Source organism: Phasianus colchicus, chromosome 17 (genome assembly GCF_987193195.1).
Source record: "Phasianus colchicus chromosome 17, bPhaCol1.hap1.1, whole genome shotgun sequence".
NCBI lineage: Eukaryota > Metazoa > Chordata > Aves > Galliformes > Phasianidae > Phasianus > Phasianus colchicus.
The window spans coordinates 11,994,404-12,021,178 of record NC_143452.1 but is presented as its reverse complement, the minus strand read 5'-3'; the positions used below and the strand labels follow the sequence as shown (position 1 = coordinate 12,021,178).

Sequence of the window (26,775 nt, the reverse complement as noted above, 5' to 3'; positions counted from 1 at the left end):
ATGGTGGGTGAGGGCATCTAGGTTCCCTGTGAACAATTTCCTGGGCAGGGCACCAGGACAGGTCAGGTTGAAATAGCAGAAAGTCATGTATGAAGACTTTTGTGTAGACACACATCAACCTCTTCACTTTCAGTCTAAGCTCCTATCTGGAAATGTGCCTGGTTTTCATTTGAAATGTATGAGGCTGATGCACAAAGTGCTTTAGCAAGTACCCAATGCTAAATAGATAGGTAGTTCCACTCGTCCTTGGGCTTTGCCAGATCCAAGCCTTACTTCCTGAAAGCAAACTCAGCTGAAGGAACTCCATGAATACTGTCCCCAGGCAAATCTTTTCCCTTCAAAGAAGCCTTTTTGTTTTCCCAAGTTGTTTCATCTACCAGGTATCTCTGTGGCTGTGGTTTTTCCAGGGTAAATAATTTCACCTTTACGATGTATCTGGAGATTAGGTCAGTGGTATGCAGTGATGTGACTGGACTTCACACAGAAATTTAAGTTTAATGGGTTTTCATTAACCCAACAATAAGTAGCATCTGGGCAATTAATTCCTTATTTAACACCGATGTGTTCAAGACCAGTACGGCCCCAATGTTTTCTGAAGGGAAAAGAGGCTCTGTATGGGAGTGTATTCCTTTCTATTATTATTAATAATAATGGGAATTCATTTTATTAAAAAAGAGTGGAAAAATCCTGTATTTGGGTGTATAAGAGTGTTAGAACCAGGTAGTGAAGTTAAACCTGAGGGCACGTATGTAAGTCCCCTATAAGCAATGATAAATGTCTCCAGAAAGAACTAAAGCTGTGCTCTTGAACCAGAGGGCAAAGGATGACCTGCTTTTATGAAGCTGCTTTTTAGTATTGTCAAATATGGGATCTCAAGCAGCAGCTTAAGCAAACCCAAGGTGGTAACTGCTGGTGCCAAGCAAGGCAGATTGGAGCAGGGCTGAAAGCTCTGCAGGCAGCTGAGTCACTCCAATATTTTTCTTGTTTGCTGCTTGAGCTGATCCCCATTTTCTAAGAGTAAAATTCTACCCTGTGATTCCACATTAGTTATACATGTTGATACTCATTTGGCAAGATTATAAAGAAATGATCAGTTACTGAATTTCTTATCTGTAATCTGATCTGGACAATACTCATGATGTCACTTAATTATTTTTTTTTTTAATGGAAGCTGTACTGGTTTCATGGTTGGAGATCTCTACATTTAGGGACAGATACAAATGAAAGATCTCTCACTTAAAGCTTTGGGGGTTGCCCAAGCATACAGCGTTCCAGCAAAGCCCTGCTGTGCTTTCAGCAGATGATTTTCATATGAAATCCAGGTGTAAAAGCAGCTCTCTTGTCAGTGTGCAGTTGGTCTAAATCCAAAACAAAATCTAGGGAGCAAGGAAGGACATGTCCTTGCCATTCAAAATAGAAAGAAAAATTCACATGCATGGTGGAGAAATGTGAGAGCAGAATTATGCTGCCAGGGGACTCAGTTACAAACAGCAAGAGACAATCAGGCTCTGTATCTCTGTATTTACTTTCTGAATGCTGCAGTTGGCTTTCCTAACTACAGTGACAGGCTGATTAAAGTATTTTGTTAATCTATTCTGAGAAAGCAGCAACTTATTTTTTACATTATTTCAAACATGTTTATAAACACAGCTGGATTTTTCAGGAGTGTAAAGAGAAACCAGATTCCTGGTTTGCTTTGAGTGATGTAACAGATGAGAATGCACAAATCATTGAAACCCAGATTTTCTGGTTTTGAAGACTCGCTCTGAGAAATTTGGCTTATGCTTTTAAGGGTCCACTTCTGACTGCTCCAGCTCAGCACATCCCATGGCTGTGTGTGTTGTTGCCTTTCCTTGTATGTGGGACCCTGGGAAGTCATGAGTGAAATCTGTAGCCTGTAAGAAAACAACTACCTGGGTTTCTCCTCAGTAATGAAAAAGAGACTGACCTGCACTGTAAGAACACTGGGCCAGGGCTGGGCAAAGCAGCAATAAGGTGTTCTGAGCAGAAGAGCATGAGAGTGATACTGTAGTGTCTATGGAGTTCAGAGATACTAAGCATATCTCCAGCTACTGCTTTTCCATAGGCACTAGGCTGGATCTGTATGATTTTCCTCTGTGTGAACCTGAATTGAATGAATGTGCCATCACTCTGGACACATCTGTAATCCCAAGTATTTCCTTTAGGAGGCAAACTGGAAATTAAAAGCAACGACAGGTGACTGAAAACAGGGTTGAATTTGTCTTGGCTCAGTCTTCCTTACTCTTTTAGTTTTAAGAGTTATGATAGTTTTTAAACCAAGTGGAATTTGAATCTTTGTGCAGCCCTTCTGAAGATGTTTGAGAGCCAGCTTTTCCCATCCATTCTCAATCATCACAACTGTACCTGGAGAAATGCAGAAGTTGTTCTGTTGTGCTCTGTTGCCAGCAGTGTACACATAGCTGTGTGCACTTCCAAACATAGTAATACTGACAAGACTGCACACAGATTACTAATCTGCTAAAGCATTTGAGTACATCCTAAACTTGAAATATGTCTTTTTCACATCTTAAGCGAATACAGGAAAAATATTCTCATGAGATCCTGTTCAAAGGACAGAATACTGAATGCTGAAGGCTTCTCCTGACTGGGACCATATACCCAAAACAGATATTCACTGACATAGTTTGAAACTCACCATCAATGCTTTCCACAGATAGCTGCAGGCCAAGGTTGTGCTGTGGATTCACCACCCAGTGATTACTGGTTGCAGTGATGTCAAACACGAGCCACCCCTCTTCTGCAGCCCAGATCGTTCGGGAGTCGAGCAGGAACAAATCAGAATCCCTGAAACAAGAAGTGTAACTCCCAGTTAGTTGGACTTTCCACTGGGACCTCTAAGGACATCACATACGTGCTTTACGCAACACGCTTGGTTGGCTTTCAGGAGCAGACAGGTTATTCTGGAGCTGGGCTGGCGTGCTTTGCTCCCTAATCACCTTCATATGAAGTGCTTTTCTCCTCTTCCAAAAAGGGAGGATGGGTTGAAGCAGAGTTGAGGTGGTTTTGGGTTACTTTGCTGCTGCACTTAACCTCAGAGCTGCTGATGCGACTTTGGAAAAAATGCTTGCCAGGCACAGATTTGCAAAATTATTGTTTGCATATGCAAACCTAGTAATTGGGCAGACAATGCTGCTCATTATCCTTTCCACACATCATTTCCTGACTTTTATGCATAATTGTAGCACTAGTGCAAGCCAGCTGGAACACTGTCGTGCATATATTAACATATGTAATGGTTTTTTAAACTTGTTCATCTGAGGTTGCAGATAATTGATTGAGGCAATAACCCTCTGCACAGTCACAGGTTTGCATTACATTGGTGGCAATTTCCTTTCAATTTGTTCTTTAAAATTTTAGAAGAGCACTGCTGGATTATTCAGGTTGTCGAACTGAAACCAGATCAGTAATAGAGAGGATTTCATGCATTTAAGAAGGGTGAAATCGTTCTGGATTTACAAAACATTTCCTGGCAAATTTCTGTAAAATGAAAATTTGAGAAGAAAAAAAACAGGTCATGGAAAGGAAAGAATCTTCTCTTATCAGAAGCTAAGAAAGAGATAAAACTTGTTGAAAATAGTAACAGAATTGGATGGCGGTGTGGTTCCTTTTCACAGAAGACTTTACAAGAAGAAACAGGGTGGAAGTGCCTAGACAAGTCCTGCAAGGGCTGCAGTGCACTAACGTGATAACTTGTTTCAGTGTAATTACATCCTTTTGAATGAAAATACATCCTTGGAAAACCCTTTACTCGTGTCCTCAGAGCTAGAAGAAGGCCTTTCTAATTTTGTCACTATTGATTTGTTAGTGCAAATGCATATTTACTTAACTTAGTTTTCTCAGTGGCTTCTGTTTGCACAAAATATTAAGTGATCAAAAGTGAATCAGAGGAGAGCTGTCAGCATAGAGGCTTTTGCCTTTCAGATTTTAGTAATTATTTTCCCTGGGAGATACAGAAAGATTAGAAGCTTTTGTCCCACACAACTGATTGAAAACAGAAACAGAGTTTTATTGCTAGCTTACTACCTAGTTCTCCTCTCAACCTTCGTGGGTGAGGGTGTGTGAGGGATGATGGCTTTCCTCCGTGAGCTCATAGATGTCACCACCTCTGGCTCTGGGCTGGCTCTCATGGAACGGAACTTCAGAAATGAGTTCCACAGAGCATGTGAGCACAGCACCAAACGTGTAAAAGGAGGACTGTGTTGTTTCCTCATCAGTGCATGACACTGTTAGCCTCTGCATACAGCACAGCTGCATGTGTTGCTTCTGCCCGTGCTGAGTGTGACAGCCTGGGGACTGCAGGCTTTCTGGGTCAGCTCAGTGCAGAACAAAGAGGCAGATCTGATCCTTGCAGGAGATGTTCGGTGGTTGTGGGACGCAGGTAATGACTGCAATGCCTCCCTTTGCCCAGCACTTCTGTGCCGTGCTTCCTTTTCAGCAAAGTTTTGGTTTGTGAAAGAAACCCTACGTGAGAATTGAACTTTCTGTCTTCTTGCCAGGACACGGGATCCTACACGGAACACTTCGGCAGATGTTTGTGCAGCCAGGGCTTAGGAAGGGCCTGTAGTGCAGGCGATGGAGAGGATCAGCCCAGGTGTGGGATTTGCTCTTTGGAGCTGTCAGCTCTGCTGGGCACACCTAGGGCAGCCAGAAACAGGCATCACAGATACCCCCCTCCCTCTGTGCCTGTGGTAGTGACAGGAATGCATGATGCTTGAGCTCAGACCTGGGGGGCGTGCAGATTTCCCAGGGTTCCATCCCCACCCTGAAGCAATGGCTGTGTTCCCATAGTGCATGACACAGCCGCACGGACACCTCCCGCCCTTCCCTGTTTACAACACGCTGAGCAGAATGCATCCCAGAGGAGCTGGAGATGAGGGAGTAGTACGGATTGGGCCATTCCGATGGCTGAGTCCAAGTTTCCAGAAATGAAGGACTTTTATATTCACATAATGCATCATTTAAGCATGGCCCCTGACTGGAACTCATGATTCACACAAGGGTTAGTTAATAGGGACTTGGCTTGCTTGGTTTTTCTCCCTTGTAGTTTGCAGGTTGAAGATAATAGCAGTAATGATGTACATGCATTTTTTTTTTTCACTTCTGCTCAACTTCAGTGTTATTACTCAGAAAAAACAGCCTTTAAGCCTCCCATGCTGACATGATGCAATCAGGGTAACCAGACAACATGAGGCATCAAGTACCAGGGTGAGTCAGGCTGGGAAATTGTATAATGCATTTGTTTTCCTGTAGTTACAACAATGTGCAAACAATAGGCCTGTAGGGGAAGCCCAAAGTGAGAGAGATCAAAGGGACCCACTAAGGAGAAATGTCCTTCCCACGCACATTTGGAACATTTGGACCCAAAAAGTCCTTGTGTCAGATGCTCCCTGAAGAAGTTCAAGCACCCTTGGATTTGCACTATCAACTCTGGCCCATCAGCAGCCAGGACTGGGATGACAAAGCTGCCTGGCCTTGCAAGCAGAGCATCTGACACTCCTCAGCTTGTGGCACCTGAGGTTCCAATGAAAAAGAACCTCTTGTTCTGCTCAAAAGAACAACCTCCCTTTAAGTGAAATGCCCTGCTTCCTAAAGACTTATGGCTAAACAGTGTTGAATCACTAGCTAATAGACAACAATCCCTTTAGACAGCAGTGTTGGATAACTGTATGCAGCACAGCAAAGAAATGTTATTCTACTCAGTCTTAAAATTTGTTCCGAGGGCTCCTGATTAATGAGTTGTTGCACAAGTTAGTGCTAGTTAAGTCTGATGGGACTGGTTGTGGTGTTTGATTTGAGATAAAGATCTAAATCAAAGAGAAAAGGTTTCTAGTGCACATCTTACCCTCTGGTACCTGACCTAGCAACTGTGTGCAGGATCTTGGAGCAGGATCAATAATGGCTTTACAACCAGGAGGCAGAGATGCGCTTTTGTTCCTTGTACCTCTGTTCAATCCCTTAATTTGAGACATTCAGAGCATGTGGGAAACTTCACTGAGCCTTCTATCAGGCCAAGAGATACAAAAAGAAACATGATCCTCATTTTACAGAAAATTAAGCTAGGACATGGAAATGTTAATGTCTAGATTAGAGTTACATAAATGGTGAAGTCTGGATCCAGACCACAAGTATGTTTTGTTGAGACCACATCAAAATGGTTCAGCGTTCAAAGTGCTTACATCAGTGGGAGTGTCAAAGCTACTAGAGATGATAAAACTCAGGGCTTTCAGCTTAGTCAGGCCAAACAGTATCGGGCTGTCGATGCAGCCAGGGCTGAGGACAGGAGGTTGGCACTTGTCTGCTGATTGCTTCAGTAGTTCTGGTGTGCTGGACACTAGAAAGGAGACACACCTCCCACTAGAAAGCACAGCCCAAAGTTTATCCGCAGGTCACATAATTGCTGTGTGGTCTACAAAATGTCCTTTGCTAACTCGGTGTTTCTGGACTGAAGGTTGAATAACAAGTATTGCAAAGTGAGGCAGCCAGGGGAGGATGCGCCTGAGACTGTCTGGAAGGCAGCTGGAGTTATGGATGTGGAAGGGCTGAAGCTGCTACAGGGCTGTGTGAGCAGGAGTGGGATAAGGAAAGGACAGGAGGAAGTGCAGTTCAGAGCAGTAAGGGTAGATGAAACAAAGAAAAGGCAAGTAAAAGCACCCTGAAAGGGAAGAGCCAGAGAGCAGCTGTGTGGCAACACCACTAAGTCAAAGATAAGAGAAAGGATTAACAATCATCTTTGCCTTTTGTTGGCTTATGTTTTCAGGATCTCAGATACATGTTAGTTTGTAGCCATAAACTGTAGAAGAAATGTATCCCAAAATCAAAAGTGTAACATCCTTCTGACACAAGACCTGGTGGGCTGGGGCAGGAGGGAGAACAGAGGCTAATGGGAGAGACCCCACAAAATTAGGAGTTGGCAGTTCTACAATAGCAAGAGAGAAGAGCAGATCAAACTCAGCAATTATTGTTTATACTGTGATAAGGAATATATTGCTTTTCTTCTGTTTTCTCCACTCACCTTCCCCATCCTCTTTTTCAGCTCTGTTATTTCTAGCTGCTGGTTGACACTTATAAGCACTTCCAAATGGGATAAAAATAAATAGGAAGGAGCACAGGCAGCAGAAGAGAAGATGGCTCTTGGCAGCTTTCATTACAACCCAAAGTGAGCTGGTTTCTGTGCTGTGCTGCCCTCCCGGTAGGCTGAAAGCCTTGATGGCAGCAGCCAGCCAGCAGGTCCTGCAGTCCCTGTCGGCATCTGACAACAAGGAGTGCACTCAGGCTGTCCAGCTGCTGCTCAGCTCTGATCCCAACCTGCTGTCTGAGCAGTGTTTTAAACAACAGCCATACTGTGACACCTTGCACTGGACTTCAAATTGCTTTACAAGTATGGGTCAGTCCTCCTCAGTTTTTAAGTGGGCAATGCTGGAGGCACAGGTATGTTAAGTGTCTTACTGACTGAGTGTATAAACCACAGGAACACAATCCTATCCTCTTGACTGGTATTATAGCCTTAGAGGAGCTTCTTAGGTCAGTGGCATGGTGCAAGCTGGCAAATTAACTGAAGGATAGCCCAAAGGCAAAGCTGGCATGGGCGCTGTGGGCAATTCATGTCCAGGTTTGAGCAGTGGAGGCAGGAGAAGGCAAAAAAGGCATCCCAGGAAGGGGAGAGGAGGTCTGGGGTTGGAAGACATCTGTTTGGATTAAAAAACTGCAGTATCCAGATTCCAGTTTGCTTGGTGTCATTGCTTAAAGTTGGCTGCAGCTGTCCAAAGACAAGCTTAGGAAAATATTTTTCAGACTTTCCTACTCTGAGAGGGCCCCAGGATCTCACTGGGCCTCTCCCTGGCACATGACAACACAAACCCGGTGCAGCCCTCCTCCCACACTGCCCCAGCATCCCCAGCCCTCCCTTCCCTTGCATTCCCACTTGGTAAAAGCCCTCTCATGCTCCCAGAGGAGCAGCTGCCAGCGAAGCAGCCTGTTGCTTCCCCAGGTGAAGGCATGGCCCCAGCAGGGAGCACAGAGTGCTGGAGGTGGTTTCCGAGGGCTGTGATGCTGGTAAGACAGGTCTGTGTACATTTTGTTGAATCTTGGGAGAAATAAAATTCATTTAAACACTTCTACAGATTCTTAGTTCTGTCTCACATGTCCCCACTACTGTTCTCCCTTTTCTGTATAGTGTTTGAGAAGGAGATCTAGGTTTCAAGGTCATTAAAAATGGCAGTGGGAGACTTTGGTATGGAGCTTTTATGAAGCCCCTTGTACAAACAGTGCTGAGAGAAATGAGGTTATGTACGTATCTCTGACACTTCATATACAGATGTTTCTGCTGTATTGAATTGCTGTCCATTAGTGCATTGCTTAGCTGAGGAAGAGCCCACTGGAGGATGCAGAATGCCTCCTGCAGCTACTCAAGTGCCTGTGAAGAGCTGTACTTGCTCAGTGAGTTCAGGACTTGTCAGGGGTTTTTGCAGGCTGCAGTGGCTTTTAGGAATGGTGTGAAAGAGACAAGTAAGTGCAGCTCTATCCTTGGAAGACCACGGGGTTTCCATGCCAGAGTTCCCTTGCTGCTGTGCCCAAAAGCATAACATGATGAGGACAGTTACTGACCAATGTGCAGACATCACACACAAAAAAAGATCAGCCCTACTGTCAGTACCTTTCTAGATGCTGTCAGAGTACCTGCAGGTGTCGTGCTGGTGCTGGGATGCTATGTTAGACTGTATCTTTCTCCACTGCACAATTCCTAGAACAGTTATACTGGTATTTGATGAAGCTCCAAAAAGAAGGCACATCTGCCTCTTCTGTTGGGTGGACCAAAGCCCATCTTTGTTACTAACATTACATGTTTCAACCCACAATGTGGGAACAGATCCCCATAAACAGGGAAGGCACTCTGGAGAGGGGCTCAGGTTTGATCTGGGTGCAGAAGTGGCTCAGTTTGGAATACAAACTAAAGCATTTCAGCTGCAAGTCAAACCTGGGAATGCGTCGTGCAGGACCTTATTTTTCTGTAGGGCTGGTAACATGAGCATTCAAATCGTTGGCTGCCTTTGAAGCTTGTGAAATCCACAATGGCCACAAAGGGAACGTGTAACAACTACGTTAGGATTACTAAAGGCTGGTCAAGTACCTGGCTTTATTCTTTCCAGTAACAAAACTCCCATCCACTTCAAAGGGGTTGGGATTTACCCCACAGTGCAAGTGCTGGGTTCACTGAAATTGAAGATGAAAGTGGGATAAGGTATGTCAGCTTTGGAAGGTGCAGACAGATGAGCAAGTTTGAGCTCTTGAAGTTGATGGGAGCTTCCTGGTGCCTTTAGTTCCCACTAGCAAGGTTGGTGACCCCAAGCAGGACTCCATGTCCCACTGTTCTGCACCTTCCTCAGCCCAGATGCTGACTTTACGAAACTCTTTCCCAAGCTCTTGGGTGAGTGAACCATGAAGGCCAAACAGAAGTTGTGCACACAAAAGCTTTGGGACTTGTTATTTTAGTCAAAATATCGACTGTTTTCTCAGTGTTTATTATTTTTGGAACATTTTGTTCATGAAAGTACTTGTTTGCTTACAGTGAATAACTGCTGCTTTGTGCCTAAAGAATGCTGTACCTGCTTTTTTATACAGGAGATGTTACTAGTTTGAAAAGTTTGCCTTGCAATGAATTCATAGATTTGGAAAGACCAGAAAGATTTGGTCATTAAGTCTGCTTGCCTATAAACACCTGTGTTTATAGCTTTGTATTGACAGAAATGATTTATCTTAGACGAAGTCCTGAGGGGCATGCAGCCTGCTACAGAGGGGGGAGCAGGGCTCCATGGGGTGAGGCAGACAGGCGAGAGCCTCCATCCTGTGTGCAAGTGTCAGTATCACTGAGGTAGAGAATTTCAGACACGGTCTGTTGTGGGTGCAGCCATCTATCTAAAGACCTACAGCTGTATTTTCACCCACGGTAAACTGCAGACAGAGTCGTTGCTGGTTAGATACCTGTCAACCTGTCTGAACTTGTAAAGTAAGTAATTAATTGTTGAGTTGCTAGTACTTATGGTTTATTTGAACTGAGGGCACACCAGCACACCCTCAAAACTGGAGGCTTATCTGAGGTTTAGCTGAAATCCAAGCCTTCAGCACATCCAGTGGTCTCTTCATCCTCTAATAAAAGATCCCCAGTCAGCCACAACTTTGCCTTTCCAGCTAAATGTACTACTTTGGGCCCTAGAAGCTATCCCAATCCTTGCTGCGTGCTGCAGGAGGAGCAGTGAATGCAGAGCACTCTGTGGGAGAGCACAGGCTTGGAGAAATTCTAGGTTTTCAGATCTTGAAAGGCAATTCAAGTAATCTGCTGGGAGATGCCACTGCCATTTTGTCACCTTAAGAGCACAGGGAGAGGGAAAACCATTTGTTGTTTTGTTGGCCAATATACCTGCCATGCTGTAGGGAAAGGAATCAACAAAGCAAAATGCGAGCAAAGGCTTTCTTGCCTGGGGGCGGGGGGAAGAGTTTGGCTTTGTTTTGTTCCTGTTGCTAACAACTCGGATGGGGCTGACTTTCCAGCCTGCTCAGGATGAGACAAACAGCCAAGAAAGCATCAAAGCGAATGGGTGTTTTTTGATCAACACTGGAGAGAGTTTGTTTTCTTTCTCCACTTGCCCAATGACACACTCACTTGGATGACTGGTCTGTGACAGAGCTGGTTGGAAAATGTCAGTGGAAAAATGCAGAAAAAGAGCAAATATTTTTACAAATGCTAGTGACAATATTTTTACCTTTGGTCAATCCAAACCAATAGGAATATTTTTTCAGCACAAACTGTTCAAAACTCAACATTGTCTGTGCCAAAATGTATGCAAAGGGTGAATGTGCACGAACACTCGTTTAAAAAGATGTTCCCGTGGTGAATATGATGCAGTAAAATTGCATCTAATCTTGTAGCTGGAACATCTGTATAATTAGCAAGATTCCTCACCTCTTCCACCCAGTGGTTCGTGTAGATGCCTGCCCTTTGCAAGCATTTTTTCCTTTAGGAATAAGAACTTGTGGAGGAGGCAGCTCTCAGGAACACTTGCTGCTCCAAGCAGCTGTATCCACATAGCCATCCCCTGAAGGGACGTCACAGACCTCTCTGCGGATATTTTCAACAAACCTGTGGATCTTTCATCTTAAAATTACGATGACACTCAGTTCTGTCAGTAGATTTCCTAGTGAGCACCTCACTAATCAGGATATGAAGGAGAACATCCCTGGCATCATCTTGATGAGGAAGGACATTTACTCCAAGAATATTTTGGCATTCCCTCCAGACCTGGCACACTGCGCATCTGCCAGCACATTTCCTTCTGCTCTTCCCAAGAGCAAAAAGTTCTCCCCGCAGGCTTTTACCTTCATGACCTACCTAAGAAATACAGCAAAAGGAGGCTTCTGTCTCCATAGGGGCCAAAGATGGAGTGAACGTAAATGTTAGTGGTAAGAGGAGTCTAAGAGGTCTTATGCAGTTTGTGGAGTGTTGCCATCTCCTTTTACAAACCCTAGTTGAAATGTATAGGTTATTGTTTGATAAAAACAGATTAATACTATCCCAGTCCTCAAAACCCTGTGAGAAGTGTCATTAGAAATACTGAAGAGCCAGGAGTTTTGACCCACGCACCAGTGTTTAAACACTTACACAACAAAGTCTGTTGAATGTCTCACCGTTTAAAAATGTTGATAAGGTCTCCTGTCGTATTTTAATGGATCAAAAATGCAAAACTGTTGTTTTTTTGTTTTTTTTTTTCCCATTTTTATTACCTCTTATAAAACTATGAAGCCAGAATCCTGATTGCACTATTGTTTCTTACCATTTTGGACTTTCCCCTTTTTAAATCCCTTGTGTTTCTCTCTTCATAAACCTAAATTAGGGCTGTAGTATTATTACCTCATATTTAATGGTCCTAAAGAATAACTTCTGACTAGCATGTGACTGTGAATACTTTCCATGTAAATAAATGTAACCTCACTTTTGGTAGGATGTGTACTTAGAAGAAATATGTGCCAGTGAAACTAAGTGCTTTTGATAACTGGCTTGAGATTGCTGATTAATTGGAACTAAAAACAGATGAGAAAATTAAACACATGTTCTTATTCAGGTTCCCTGGAGGATTTGTCAGGGAGCTTGGCATACATTAATAATTGCTTGGAATGGATTTAATAGCTCATCTTGTAGTTTTGCACACACAAAACAATCAGTCAATATAAAGAGCATGGTGTCATCTGTCTTTGTTAATTAGGGTTCTCAAACGCCTTCGGTAATAAAGGTTAGCAATTAAGCTACAATTAGAAAGGAAGCATTCAGATGTGGTTTTACCACTTTGAGATCCATAAGCAGCAAGAGGAATAGGGCAGGTCTTCGAGAAAGCTTGAAATACTTCGCACCCATGGTGTCCTCCTGCCCAGGGCACCGTCACCCCGTGCCCTTGGGGCTGAGCACACACAGCAGCAACATGCTGACGTTAGCACTGAGATTTCACCTTACAGCCCTCATGCCTAAACCCCTTTTGCTGACGGCACCAATTTATCTAACATTATTGGCCATAACCCTTAGAAGGAACCTGCTGCGCTTCTGCTTTATCAGGAGTTCCCCGTGGGTCACTCACCTTCCTGGGTGCTCCTGGAGGACCTGGTAGACGCTAATCTGGAACGTTTCATTATCGAAGCGTTCGCGGATGTAATCCTTGTATATCCTGAACTCGGCAGCCGTCACTGCTTCCCCCTCTGGGATTCTGGAGAGATCAAACCTGAACTCTCGGTAGTGGCAGCGCTGATGGTGAAACTCTCTGTCATGCTCCACTGAAACAGAAAAACAGCCCATTAGCCACCTGCTTTGTTCCCTTTCCCCTCACCATCAAACACGCTTGTGAGTTGCCACAACAGAAAAGGGCAAGAATATCAGATTGCAGCATCTCATTCTGTCCTTTGGTTTGTTAAAGCACGTAGGAAATACAAGACTTTATCTAGGCTACTGTAAGTATAAAGATGTTTGAAGGAGCGTCTTTGAAACAGTTTTACAACTGCCTGGTACAGGTGACTGTTGTGTTTTAATGATTTTGGCAGCCCTGTGCTTGACAAGTGACTCTGGACATTTGCCACTGATAACAACCAAGCTGCTGTAGGAAGAGGCGAAAGGCACAGGTGGGGCTTTTTGGGAGGGCTGGTCCTCAGCCTGACTGCCTCCTGAGGAAAACACACACATAAACCCACACCCGTGTACACAAGTGTGCAGATTCCAGTCTGTGAGGTTTTTCATGCCGGTGACCCACATTTGGTGCCAGCTGAATTCATTGCAGTCACTCAGTGCCACTCCAAGGGATGAAGATTTCATTTTAAGGCCCCTGAGCGACAGATCGACCCGCCGCCCTGATGGGGCCGTAGCACTGCTTGTGGCTGTAGGGGCAGAGGGTCAGTGAGAAACAGAATTCCGGGGCTGCCCCCAGCGAGGGGAGGAGAGGTGTCAGTGCCCCATCCCAACACACAAAGCGCAGCACCCTTCGTCGGACAAACTCCAAATTAAACAGACAAGTCAAACAAAGGAGAATGGGGAAAAACAGAGGTATGAGGGGACGGACGGACTCGCCAGAGGTCACACCGTGCATCGTTCTAAGAGCTGAGGCTTGAACCAGGGACTTCCCGTGTGTCCTGGTCCTGTTGTCTGTCCACTTGACCTCCCTGCAGCTCGACTGCACAATTCAAGTAGTTAGCTCTGAGATTTTCTTGGCAAAGAATGCGTGTCTTTCTACAGGCCTGATTCTCTTCTGGCAGCAGTAAATCCATTGTGTAAATCCACTGACTTAAATGGAATTACTCCTGAAAAAGAGGAGTTTCAGCCCAAGTCTGGAAATTGCTATTTAAATGCACAGCACTTGCAATACAGACGTATATGAGTACCGAAGCACAGGCGAGGGCCCCCCCAGCAGCAGGGACAGATTGGGGGGCCCACGGGACCTGAGCAGGGTCAGCACTGCTCTGCTGGCCGACACACAGCAGTTGGCCGCGGGCGCTTCCTCCTCTCGCACATCATCGCTGCGAGGAGTCCAGGGCTCGTCGTTTGCCACTGTATGATTGCTGCTCAGGGAAATACTTCAGTGCTCTTGCTAATAGCTGGAATTCATCTTAGAGGAGTGTTTTAGGTATGAAACCCCTAAACTTTCCAAGACAGAGGCGATTAAGTTCAGCAAAAGGTTTTATAGTTTGGGCAGCCTTCGCTTGCGCTGAATGAATGAACAAAGTTATTGTTCTGCCTACAGCTATAACATCTAGTGCAGCCTCAGGAAGATCACTTGCTCTCTCATGCCCTGAAGTGTGAGAACTGTGAATAGTCACCAGCATTTGTAAAACGCTTGGCAGGCTAAAACTGCCCTGTAAGTGCAAGCAACACTGTTAAATATGCCTCAATCCCTTTCCTCCAAAATATTTGCAGCAGAAAAAGATACAACAAGTATGATTTCAGTCTCAGAGGAATTTGTTTGCACCTAAATTACAGAGGAGTGGAAAAATATTTTAATATGGAGTATCTCCTTTAACCACAACTATAGAAGAATGACTGTAATGTTGTGTGTTTTTAATTACATTATGGATAACATCACCAGCAGGGTGGATTATAGGCAGGTCAAACTGTAGCATGTATAGCAAGATTTGCTTCCAAAGGCATGGGAGGGCTGAATTTTCAGCATACATGTGTGATGGCAAACACATCAGCCAGCATTAATCTTTAGCTACGCATCACACAAAGTCTGACAACAGATGCATCAAGATAGAACTTTTTGGGTGCTGCTAGAGTTCACAGTGATTCCTAGTGCACAGCCCCAGAAAAAAATGTGTCATATTAGCATGAGAAATTAATGGCCAGGGTCATAAAATAAAAAGCCCCGAAGTCTGAACTTTCCCATGCTTTGCAGATGTTTGGTTATAGGGGTTTGGGCTGAGCCATCTTTAGTGTTAAAGCAAACATTCCTGTGGCCATAGTCATTAAGATCATGAAAATATGTGGATATGTAACTGAAGAAAGAATCCCAAGAAACCCTTCAACTCAGTGTTTATTGTTTTTCCTCTTTTTCTCTGCACTCTGGACCTATCTGCTGACCCAGAAGTAACAAATCCTTTCAGAACTAATTTATGAGAAACACTGACCCTGAATCAACATCTGTTAGATGACTGCAGTAAATCTTATTACATAATTAAACAGCAAAATCTATGTTAAAATAATGTTAGGGGTCTGACTTGAACTCGTAAAAGCAAGACTCTTCATTACGAGGACTGAAATCCTATCCTTAATTCATGCTGCTGTGCTTTGTTATTTGTGAACATATGGTACAGTATATATATGGTCGTGCACTTTTTGTAGTCCCCAGTAATACCTTAAGTACAACAGCATGAGGTAACAGGGGAGTGCTTGAGATGCCTGCATTTCCTGGATTTGATGGGTGTCGGTCAGACCTTTGACAACTCTGCAACCAATTAATTACCTGAGGAGTCTGAATAGGGTTGAGGGGCATTTAAAGAGGGGAATGGTATTTCAAAAGTTGAATGAAACAATCAAGAGAATTGCTACATCTCTTTGAATATGGCTGTAGTTTCTCTGTTGGGTCTATAAAATCTGTGATCTTTATTGACATAACCTACCATAATGAGAAGCTTTTGGTCATCCCTGATGGAGTTCATGTTGGTCAGCCATTGTGTGTTAACTGCTCCTTTAAAAGCCATCACACAACGTGATTGCTTGGTGGTTATAGCTAATGGCCCTTCTGCCCAAAGAACTTGAACTCATGTTTGTCCTGGGCTTTTACAAATCACTACCACCCAAAGGCTTTTGGTGAATGGTTTGAGCCCAGTTCCTGATTTCAAACATTGGAAACTCCAGCTCAGAAACTGCCACAACTCAAATGCCTTGGCAGGGCAGCTGCTTGGGGAGGAAGCCAAGGCTCTGGATGTGCAGTCAAAGATCATAAAATATGAAAAGGAAGAACGGCCTTGAAAAATAATTCTGCTGTGGAACAGTGTGCCTTAGCTGTGGGAAAACAGTGGATCTCATCCCCTAACAAAATAATACAAAGTGATTCACATTTAATGCACATCAAAATGCTACTTCTCCTCACTTCTACAAGTGGACTCCTATTCTGGAGGCACAACCACTATGGACAAATTTATGACCTAATTTAACACAAGCTCAAAATCTGCCAGTGCAAAATACTTCTTGGGTCAAGAGTGGCATGGTGAGAGTGGCAGCCAGTTGTAGCTACATGAGATGGGGATCACTGGGCACTCCCTTTGGCACAGTTCTTTGGAAAAGGCCAAGATGTTGGAGCTTGAAGCTGTAATGTGGAGATGGATGACAAATTTGTGGAAAAAAAAAGACACCAAAAAGTGTAAGGCAATTAAGGGGATGTGAACAAAACGAGCACATACCTTAGGTTACTGGTTATCAGTACATCTGCCACACCTCTCTTGCAAATATGCAAGTAAGCTCAACATCTCTGAAAGTCTGGACTCGGCTATCTGTCCACGATCTGAGTGCTGTGCAGATTGCAGCCATCTACTGATACAGACAGGGCTCTGAGCTCTTGGAAGTCTTTTGTTTCTCCTAACCAACTCTGTTCTGGCATTGCAGTGGGGCAAGAGGAGGCAGGGTAGCATAGTTGTGCAACAATGAGGATGTTTGAAACTTGATGGATACATGTACTCAGGTGTAAAGTAACCAAGTATCAAGTAAAAAAATATTGAAAGGATGAAGATGAAATGGCACTTGTTTTGACATGTACTTTTTTCAGATGCAAAACTTAAAACATTAAGATATGGAGATGAACAATTGTAATGGTTGACACCTAGAACTTGTGGTAACATAGTCAAAAATACTACCAAAAAAAAGTAATGTTGGACAGAAAATCTTGTGATGCTGATGTAACACCGCAGGGTACCCAAACTTCTAAAGCAAATGATACATCAGCAGACAGCTGGGCAACTTGAGCTGATCCCATGTTTGGTCATTTTCACAGCAAATTATGTTAAGACTGGAAATGGCAGCTCCAGCTTTCTCAGCTTCTTTGTAAATGCTAAGTGAAGAGCTGATCTGAGCTGATTTTGTAAACATTGACTGGACCACTGGTTTTGTAACATGGATTGGTGGCAGTCAAGGCATGATACATGACAGCAATGACTATGTTGAGACAGCTTGCAATAGCTGTTATTTCTGTCAACACATACCAAAGAAATGATAACATTTTTTGGCCTCTATACCAAGCACGGTAGCACAACGTCAGTCATTAACTCCATTTATCAAGTAAAGAAGCAGTGGATGATGGCAATAATTTTTCAAGGATTACTGTATTAAAAATTGCTACAGAAGAGTTAAAAGAGCTAATCCAACTCCATAGGGGAGTCAATAGAATTATTTCCACCAATTTCAATGGGTTTCACAGGAGGCCTTACTTCTGCCAATCTACTTAGTGAAGTTGTTTTTTTTTACATACTTGTTTTCTGAAGGTATAAAAACAACCTCATTTTCATGAGCAAAGCAAACACCAGACAAATAGATTCTGTGCTCAGGCTGCCAAACTGTGAAAGCTTTGGTAATTCTATGCCTCCTTCCCCCTGGCACATATGGAGGATGTTCTTGGAATACATTTTGAATATTTAAACAAGTAAAAAGGTAAAATTTCCCATTAACACTTTCTCCTGATAATGTGTGAATTTTTTTACAAGACACTTCAAGAATAGTTGTCTCGTTTATTGCAGTGATCACAGAAGCTGGGATGCTACTTGTTTCTAATTTACAATGGAAAAAAAAAGCACCAAAAGGAATGTGTAGTAGGGTGTCTGTAACTTCTTTACTCCCCAAAAAGGCCAGAAGGGATTTGTAAAGGACTTTAATCTCAAATAGATTAAAGGTCCTGAATTCCTGAGACTGAAAGATAAGTCAGAGGAAAATAGATTCCAAGAGACAACACCCCCTCGCCTCAGCCTCAGCCACGCGGGAGAGCCATCAGCCCTCGCCTGGGAATCCTGCTGCAGATCTGGATGCCAAAACCAATCTGCCACACTTCAGCAGTGAGGTCTAACAGGTTTTCACAGTGTCCCTGTGGCTGCCTGGCCCCGGGGACTGCAGGAGCTGTGGAGGTGAGCTCAGCAGATAGGAAAGTCTTTAACTCCTTCTCTGACAGCTGCAGAGCTGCAGAAAGCCAGCGCTTCCCTCAAGGTGACCACAGCTGGCTGGCTTCTGCTGCGGGCTGAGGGTTTCAGCTTCGGTGTTTTCGCAGAAAAGCAAAGCATGCTTTGATTTACCATGCAAAATGCTATTTGAATTTCCCTAGAAAAATTCCCTCCATAACTTAGAGGACCTAACCCAAACCTTGAGAAACTTCCTCGCATCACCTGTGCAGATGTTCCTACAAACCAGCTGCCCTGGGACCCACAAACATCCGCAGCCCTACAGATGCTATGGCCTCAAAGGGAAGGTCGGCTCCTGCCCGTGCTTTGCCCCCGGTCCCCATAGGAAGGGACTGAGGCATGAGGAACGTCCTCCAGCCCCAGCCAGGCTCTCAGCTGGCCTCATCCCCAGCTGGCATGGGGCAGCAGGGCAGCCCCCACGGCCCGGCCTCACAGCCGTTGTGAAACGGCGCTGTAAATTGTCAGGATGCCAAATTTGAGAGCTCTTGATGGGATCCTAATTAACAGGGATTAAATGTTCCCTTTATAAATTGCACTCCTTTGTCTCTGAATTGGTGGATAAAATCACGTCGCTTATGAAATATGGGCCTTTCCTCCTTACGTTGGTGAGGTTCGAGGAGGAAACCGATTAGAGGGAGGATCCAGGGTCTCTGCAGCTGAAAGACCCTGCTGGGCCCAGCGGGACTCCTGGAGCAAGAAGTGCAAGGTCAGTCCCTATGTTTTCCTCAGGAGAACAGGGAGTATAATGAAGATGGCAATCACGCCATGCTACGCCACAGGCAGCAAAGGCCCATGCTTCCCTCTCATTGCGCTTGATGGCAAGAGCTACAGCGGCAGTTGCAGTAAATTTCTAATGGCAAGAGTTTGGGAATGGGACAGTCTGTGATTGGTTTTCATTTGCTTCATTCTCTCGGTTAAAAGATTTGCTTACTAGCATTAGTCAGCTAACGCAGCAGTTAAAGAAATGCCTGAAGAAGAAGCAGCTAAAGAATAACATCTGGGAGTCCTATAGGCAGAGTAGACCAAATATCCTTGTGGATATGGATATGGATTGTTCATAACTGATGGGATTATTATTTTTTAAGAGTGGAAAGAAGTTTTGGAGGGCTTCTTTTACACTGGTTAGCTGCAGCCTCCACCTTATCAAAAAGCTACTGTGGGTTTCTGGAGAAATGAAAGGGAAAATAAATGTACCCTTGATTAAGTCTGTGAGATACACTTACGATATAGTGAGCTCACATTTATGCTCGTGGACTCACACTGCTCAGGGGTCTGGCTGCCAAAGCCCTGTCCTGCCAGTGTCGTCTCCACCTGCTCTGTGCCAGCACCTTACCATTCTGGTAACTCACACCCATGTTCCCATTTTACACCTGGGTCAAGGAAGGTGAAGGTGCTAATTTGTTGTACAGTAACTTCAGTGTGCGGCAGAGCAAAGTCCTGTCCCATCCACTGGTGTCAATCAGAGCTAAAGCATTAATTTCAAGTGAGATGAAAACCAGGCTCCATAAATCCTGATCCCCAGCCCCAGAGGTTAGGAACAGGGGGATTCTAAATTCTTTAGGGCTCACGGCTGCAGAGCAATCCGGGGTCAGCATTTTTGCTCTGAGAGTGAGGGAAAAAGCCCTCTGGAGTTAATATTCTTCCTTTAACCATCACTTCATTTTTCCAGCTTTCAGCATGAAGGTGGTGTTGCCAGCAAGACCACCTAGCCACAAACCCAGCAGGGAGCTTCCAAAATTCTTCTGAACACTGACTCCTTGTTATAAATTCAGAAGTGGTAATAGCAGCAGTGCGTATCACATCTGTGCCAGGCTTTGGGCCTGGGAAGGAGCACTCCCTACTGCCGAACACAACTTGGAAAGATCCTTTCAGTCCACACATGTATCAGCATTAGCCATTTCTTTGTCAACAAATCCCTTAATACGTATCCTTTCTATCATGTACAGATGTCCAAAAAATAATGGAATACTGTACTACAAGATTAAACACTTTAATGGCAGCATATGTGTTGCATGACTCTGAACAATGGTATCATTGTGCGTGTACAAACAGCGGGTTGATGGAAGATGGGTTTAATTATCTCCGAAGCAGCAGCAAGTTCTTCCTGACTCAGTCGAACTTCAGCAAGGGCTGCTCAGAGCAGAGATGAGTATTTCTCTAAGAATAAGCTTGGACTCTTCCTGATGTTCTGGTGGTAGCTTTAGCATCATGCCTGCTTGGCAGGGCTTGGGAGGGTGATGCCAAGCTGCCAGCTTCCCAAGAGCCCTGGGATGAGTGGGTGCTGCTGCATTGCCCAGGGGGCTTTTCACTTAAGGCTCTTTAGGTCAGTAGATGGCAAAGGGGAAAGATAACAACTGGGAGGGAATGGACAGGGAAGCATGTGTGTCATTTCTGGAGATGCTCCACTGCTGGAATTTTGGTGTAGGCACTCTAAGGCATTGCTAGATGATTAACCTATTTCTTCTTAAAGAGCATCCATGAGATATCTGGGCAGGTTATGTGCAGGTAATTCATTTTCTTTTTTGAGCATAGCCTGATCAGAACCCATTCATGCTGTGGTTTCTCTGCTGAAATCACAGCCAGACTAGATGAAAAGTATTGTGAAAAATTTACACAGGGGACTGCACTGTGAACACAAAACTCTTCTAATAGTAAACAGACCAACCGTGGTGTGAATCCTGATGCTGAGTTTGCTCTGTCTGTATGTGTATCTGGGGAAAGCAAAGTAAAATAAGCAGGGAAGTGTAAGAGTGGTGTTTCTTCAGAATACCTTATTCAGAGCCTTTGCAGACAAAACATAGTAGAACAGTGCTGCTATCAGTCAGCAGCTGCTGTACAGTAATTCTGGAGGACTGTGGGTGTGTAAGGGAACAGAGAAAAGGGATGATGCAAAGAGAAAGAAAGAAATGGGAATTAAATTGTTCCTGTAGAGAAACTCCTTCTTCCTTCACCTTCCAGGAATCTCAAACCTCCTTGTTTCTTTCCACTCTTTGCTGGGAAAGGGGATGCAGGACAGTACTGCACCAGGGCTTTGCATCCAGCAACAAGCCCTTTCCCAGCACCTTGGGAATGGCATTTTTCCAGGGAGGCAAGCTGGGAACTGCAGTGATGCTGCAAAACCTGGCTCCTTCCATGTGCTCCCAGCTGCCTGGCATTGTGGCTGTCTCAAAACATCCCAAATTCTCATGCAGTCACTGGGAGCGTGGTTAACCGAGGCTGGTATTTAACTGTGCCAGCCTGCCCCACCAACAGCCCAGACCTGCTGTCTGTATGGGACAGCATGGGCCTCCTGCAGCTCCCTGCAAGGATCACATATGGCCCAGAGTGGGCAGCTGCCAAGTTTGCTGCCTACCAAACACGATCTTACTCCTGCATTGTCCTTGTCTGCACCACAATGCGTAGCATGGAGGCATGCAGCCTAATGGTAGAGACACAGTAATGTCAAATGCATCCCTGAAGTCCTGAGTCCTCTGAAAGCAGTGTGGGAGTTATGCAGAGGTGCAGGAATATATTTTTCTTTTCCTTCTTTCAACATAATGACCACTGATGCTACACTTCTTTCTTTTCCTTTGTAATTCAGGGGGTGGCAAGATTGCTTTCATGTGCTGTGAAATCAGTGTGATGTATCTGGCAAGGCCAGCCTCACCAGGAAGCTGCACCAGCATTAGGTGTGAACTCCAAGTCACTCATCTCACCAGTGCATCGGAAGGTCAAGGAGATAGGGGTGTCCTGGGCACAAGGGGAGGAAGCACAGACCTGGGTCAGAAGGTTGAGGTAGCAGCTACAGCATGGGCAAAGAAAGCACTGCTGTAGAGAAGGGAACAGGGCGATGGGGAGAGACTGCAGAGCACAAACTGGGAGAAGTTAATGACAGTATAGTTCGTTGAGAAAAATACTAATCCCCCTGTCCAGCCAGCAGACAGATGGGGCTCAAGGTGCTTCCTGGAATCTGGAGGCCTCTCAAAAATCACTGATGCAAAAACCAGCAGTTGGCTCTGTCTGCTTATACACAGCATTGAACAAATGGAAACAAATCTCCCAGCCCAAAGAGGGAGAGAAGTGGCTGAGCAGATCTGTTCAGAAATCATGGGCACTCAGCCAGGGGAGATAAGAGGCAGTGTGAGAGTGACTACTACTATGAGGGTACTGAAAATGGGATGTTTGGGTTGAAATGCAAGTTTTGAAACAAAAAGGTAATTCTTGAAGGGTTCCAACTGTGAAGCAGTTCTTCAGCTTGGACCACGTTTCAGCTTAGGTGGGAGGGAGGAAAGTTTCCCTGCAACATTTCAAGCCAGCTTTAAGGTAGCTTCAGGTGAGGGAAGGCAGCTCACTGCGTCTGGCTGTGCTGTGAGCTGCCCCCTCTTCTCTGGGTGCATGCCCTGCCCTCATCCAAGGGAAGCATTGAGCCCCTCTGCAGGAAGCTGGGAGCCTGCAGCACAGGCACCTCGATCTGCAAGCAGGCATGTGCATAGGAGATGCAAAGGAAAAAAAAAAAGGATATAACAAGTCTTTGATGCTGTGATTTGATCTTGTAGAGATGCAAGAGCATCAAGTTATGCTCTTGCATTCCAGTAACAGCACTGGGGCAAACTAAGAAGGTTTCAAATGAATTTGATAAATTAGATACCGTTCATCATAAACAGCTTGAGTCAGTAATCTTGGGAAGGTCAGTGCCCAGGCATCTCGGATGTGTTTATACAAAGCAGCCAGCAATGACTGAACCTGCTGCTGGTATCCACTGAGTGCCAGGACAGACTCCTCTCCCTTCTCCAAGAGGATCTTGCCTACTAACTCAGTTTCAGTTTTTCCCAAATTTTCCTTCCATGGCACAAAGAACTTCATAAAAACTTTACTCATATACAAGTGCTTTTCCTGCCTCTATGCTGCTAATTATCTTTCCACTACATTATTTTTTTTTAAGTCACCTTCTGTTCCTTATTACTACTGGTGTATTATTATACAACATAAAGTTCCTTAATACAGCAAAAGATTCAACAACATTTGCAAAACTGATACAGAAAGAGGGACTGGATTCTAGACTGGTACAGCTGGTTTAAGGTATTTTAGAAGTAAACGAAATCAAATGAGAATTTATAATCCTTCCTGAGGTCTGGATTCCATCAGACTAAACTCATTAGGCATTAAGGTGCAGGTGCAGCTAAATAAAGGATTGTTCTGCTTTCCTTAATACTGTAGATTCACATCTTGAGTTCAAAATAAAAGTCTTCTAAAAGCACATGTATATATTGTGCATCTACTGGCAACACTTGAAAGAAGAAGTTCAGCTGATGGAATCTTCAAATGCCTTGTTTTTGTCAAAGGAATGTGCCCAATTCTGCACTGGCTGTGATAAGGGAGAAGTGACTGCAAATTGGCCCCTCAGTGCTTATTGATTTCATTTGCATTAGGCTTCCTTTCATCTGCTGAACAAGTGCCCAAATAAATAACGCAGATCCAATCCATCCTTCGTTAGTAATGTAATGCCACAACAACACCAGCATCCCCCCAAAGATTTCAAAGTTTAGGTCTCCACCTGCACAGGCTCCCAGGGAGGAAGGCACTGGGAATGGAGCCTTTCTTGTGGTTCACTCTGATAAGGGGAAATAATCCAAGAACCAGTTTTCCAGGTTTGAAAACATACGACTTGCTGGATTTCTTAGCTGAAATCCCAGATTCTGGCTTTGCTGAGAAAGTAGCTTGTGGGATATTACAAAATAACCAGCAGATATCAAACATTCTACTGTCAGATAAGGATCTTAGCCTTCCATTGCAATCAGCAAAATTCGGACTGGGAATGTACACAATCCCTGCAGTGCCATAAGCCCACAATAGGCCGGACCTTCTGAGCTGGCCTATGCAATAACAAACACCTGCACATTTCTCACCAGGAGACTGCAGGGGCAACAACTACTGAGGGTTGAGGTCCATGAGCCCCAGAGGGGAAAACGCTGCAGCAACACAGCTCTTCATTTGCACCCATACTGTTACATCCATTGCACATTTTTCAGGTGCTCTGTGGTCCAGGGATATTAATGCAGCTTGGTAAACCAGGATTATTGGATAGAAGTACATATGCTGGAGATGTGGAAGGAAACATTTTGGAAAATAATGACTAGAAAGATACTCCAGAGTGCCCTTCCTTATGAAAGTGGGGCTTTGTGACCTACTTCACATTTTTCTTTGAGATCATCATGTTTCCTTGCGCTGCCAGCATGGCTCGGGGCAGGTGGGGCATTGCAGCACTTCCCTGGCTTTTAAACATAGGAAGTAGGGACAGGGCGATGGCCCAGCAGAGCACGGATCCTGCCCAGCACATCGCTCTGCATGGCTTTGCCTGCGATGGGGCTCACAGTTAGGCATATGAAGTTTTTGCTTTCTAGGTAGGTTTGCTTTTCAGCACATTTATTTTCATTGAGGCAACTGCTTATTCTTTTGCTAATTTAGTGTAAGGCTCTAAGAATCATGAATATTAAAGATCAGTAAGTTGATTACATTCCTCTGTAGTTGTGCTGGTAGATGTAAAATGCTGGTGTCCTCAAGTGATGGCAAGTTAGAACTATTATTTCAGAAATGTCCTCAGAAGACGTATATATATGCATTCACCGAGTGCATGCATGTGTGTGCATGTGTCCCCTTTACACTTCAAATGTTGGTGGCCAATGCTCCAGGCATAAAATCATCGAAGAGATTTATTTTCAGTTTAATTCCCACCCACCATCTGTATTATACAAGAGGAATGTCTGCACAAGCTAACAGCCCCGGTGCCATCAGCAGCACCCAGCCCTGCATGCCGCACAGCAGCTCCCGTATTGCAGTGCTGGATTCCTGACACTGAGCCTCTTGGTAGGGCTGGGCCACCCAGCTCCTGAGTCAGCCCCTAACAACAACTTTCTGTTTGTTTTCTGTTGGCTTTTTTTTTTTTTTTTTTTTTTTTGGTCTTCAAAAGCGATTTTGCAATTGCAGTTCTGGGGTAAAAGATCAGCTGTCGTAATGCACACTCGTGTCTTCACATCTCTTTGGTATGAATGAAGGGAGCACAGTTCACGTCCTGTGCTTACAGTTATTAAAAATAGCACTGAGATGAGATTGTGGCATTTGTGAGTGTCTCCCAAGAAGAGCAACACAGCTTATTCTGCTCCAGCTCAGCCTCCAGCCTACCAGCCACTGTCTTCTTGCTGGACTGCCAATATGGGAAGGGGAAGCTTTCCGAATATTAGACACGCTGGTTTAATTGCTTCCCCCACTGTAATATTCTCAGTGAGACAGCTTTCATCTTACAGTTGTGGACTAATGAGCAGAATGACAGTTGCTGTTTTGTAAAGAAATGTTCGGGATTTGCTTCAGCATGTTTCTGCATTCCTTCATGTACTTCTGTATGCCCTATGTTAGATTTTAATGCAGCGTAACGGTCTGAGATTTCTGGGGATATGGAGTTCTGATATTCTTGTAATTTAATTACAGCGCACGCCGCTGAGCTGCAGGAACTGCTGTACTCGGAGGTCAAAGCGGTGTTCACACCAACGAGAGAAGTTTTACACCACGTGTCCAATTCTCTTCTCCTTTTCACCTGTCTCAAAGACAAATGATTCATCGCAGAGCGCTGAAATATCTTCATCTTCTGACTTGGGCTGAGGACTAAAGACTTTTGGTTACCTAAAGCTTCTTTCTGTGTCAAAGAGCAAGAGCTGGGTTGAGGAATTTTGTTTCTTTAGCCCTTCTCTTCTGCAGTTTCTTACAAGTATATTTGTGTAATTAGGGGGCCTGGTAGTAATGCTGTTAAAATACAAGTGGGCACATTTATTGTTTCCTCCAAAAGGAAACAACCAATCTCCAGCAGTTCTGGTTTTTCCCTGTCTCAACTGAACATTTACTGCTTTATGTAGCTAGCAGATTGTGAGGCTAAAGTTACTTCCTTTTTTTTCCTCCTATTTCTTTTTGTTAAACAGAAAAAGAAAAAAAAAAAAAGCTTTCCTTTCTCTTCACCATCGCTGGATTTTTTCAGGATCTGGTCAGAATGGGGAACTTAAACTCAGCATGATGTTTATAGTGCCACACAAGCTTCAGCAGGAGTGATGTGCACTGCTCTTTATTAACATCTAAAAAGTCCCAGTGGGATTATAATTACTGCAGAGTAATGAACAAATAAAAATAGCCAGATTAAAATGTTCCGAATATTTTTGGGGGAAAGAAGCAATGAGTTTTAACCCTGACAGCCAGGGGAGGAGCAGACTGCCAGCACAAGTGTGCTGGTAGGGGAGGTACTGGTCGGGATCGCCAGTGCTGAGTGCTCATCATTCATGGTATTACAGGTACTGCGCTGGTGTAAGTAAACTGCTGCTCGAGTATTGATACAAAAGCATTGGAGGACTCAGAACATCTGACTTATAGCCTTTGCCTTCCATTTGCATGATGAACCTGGACTGGCTTTCCTCAGGAATGCCGAAAGATGCGTTGCAGCCCGTGGCCATTTCAGGTACAGGAGCAGCGAAGCGCTACCAGCCCTGCCCATAGCCCTTCTCAGTCAGACTTGTCTCTCCGTCTGAATTATGA

At 44.4% G+C, this 26,775-nt stretch overlaps 2 protein-coding genes across 2 annotated transcripts in view; one reads left to right on the top strand and one right to left on the bottom strand.

Annotated features, from left to right (window-relative positions):
- The window catches only part of LOC149915640 (uncharacterized), a 252,837-nt gene extending 226,967 nt beyond the window's left edge, over nt 1–25,870 (top strand). Inside the window, exon 9 of the transcript XR_016471830.1 lies at nt 25,687–25,870. The gene's annotated coding sequence lies outside the window, so the exon portion shown is untranslated. The remainder of the gene's footprint in view (nt 1–25,686) is intronic.
- The window catches only part of BMP7 (bone morphogenetic protein 7), a 43,103-nt gene that overhangs the window by 7,308 nt on the left and 9,020 nt on the right, over nt 1–26,775 (bottom strand). The window contains exons 2-3 of the mRNA XM_031616479.2: nt 12,663–12,855; nt 2,678–2,826 (exon numbers count right to left, since the gene is read on the bottom strand). Coding sequence (XP_031472339.1) covers nt 2,678–2,826; nt 12,663–12,855 — 342 coding nt within the window. The remainder of the gene's footprint in view (nt 1–2,677; nt 2,827–12,662; nt 12,856–26,775) is intronic.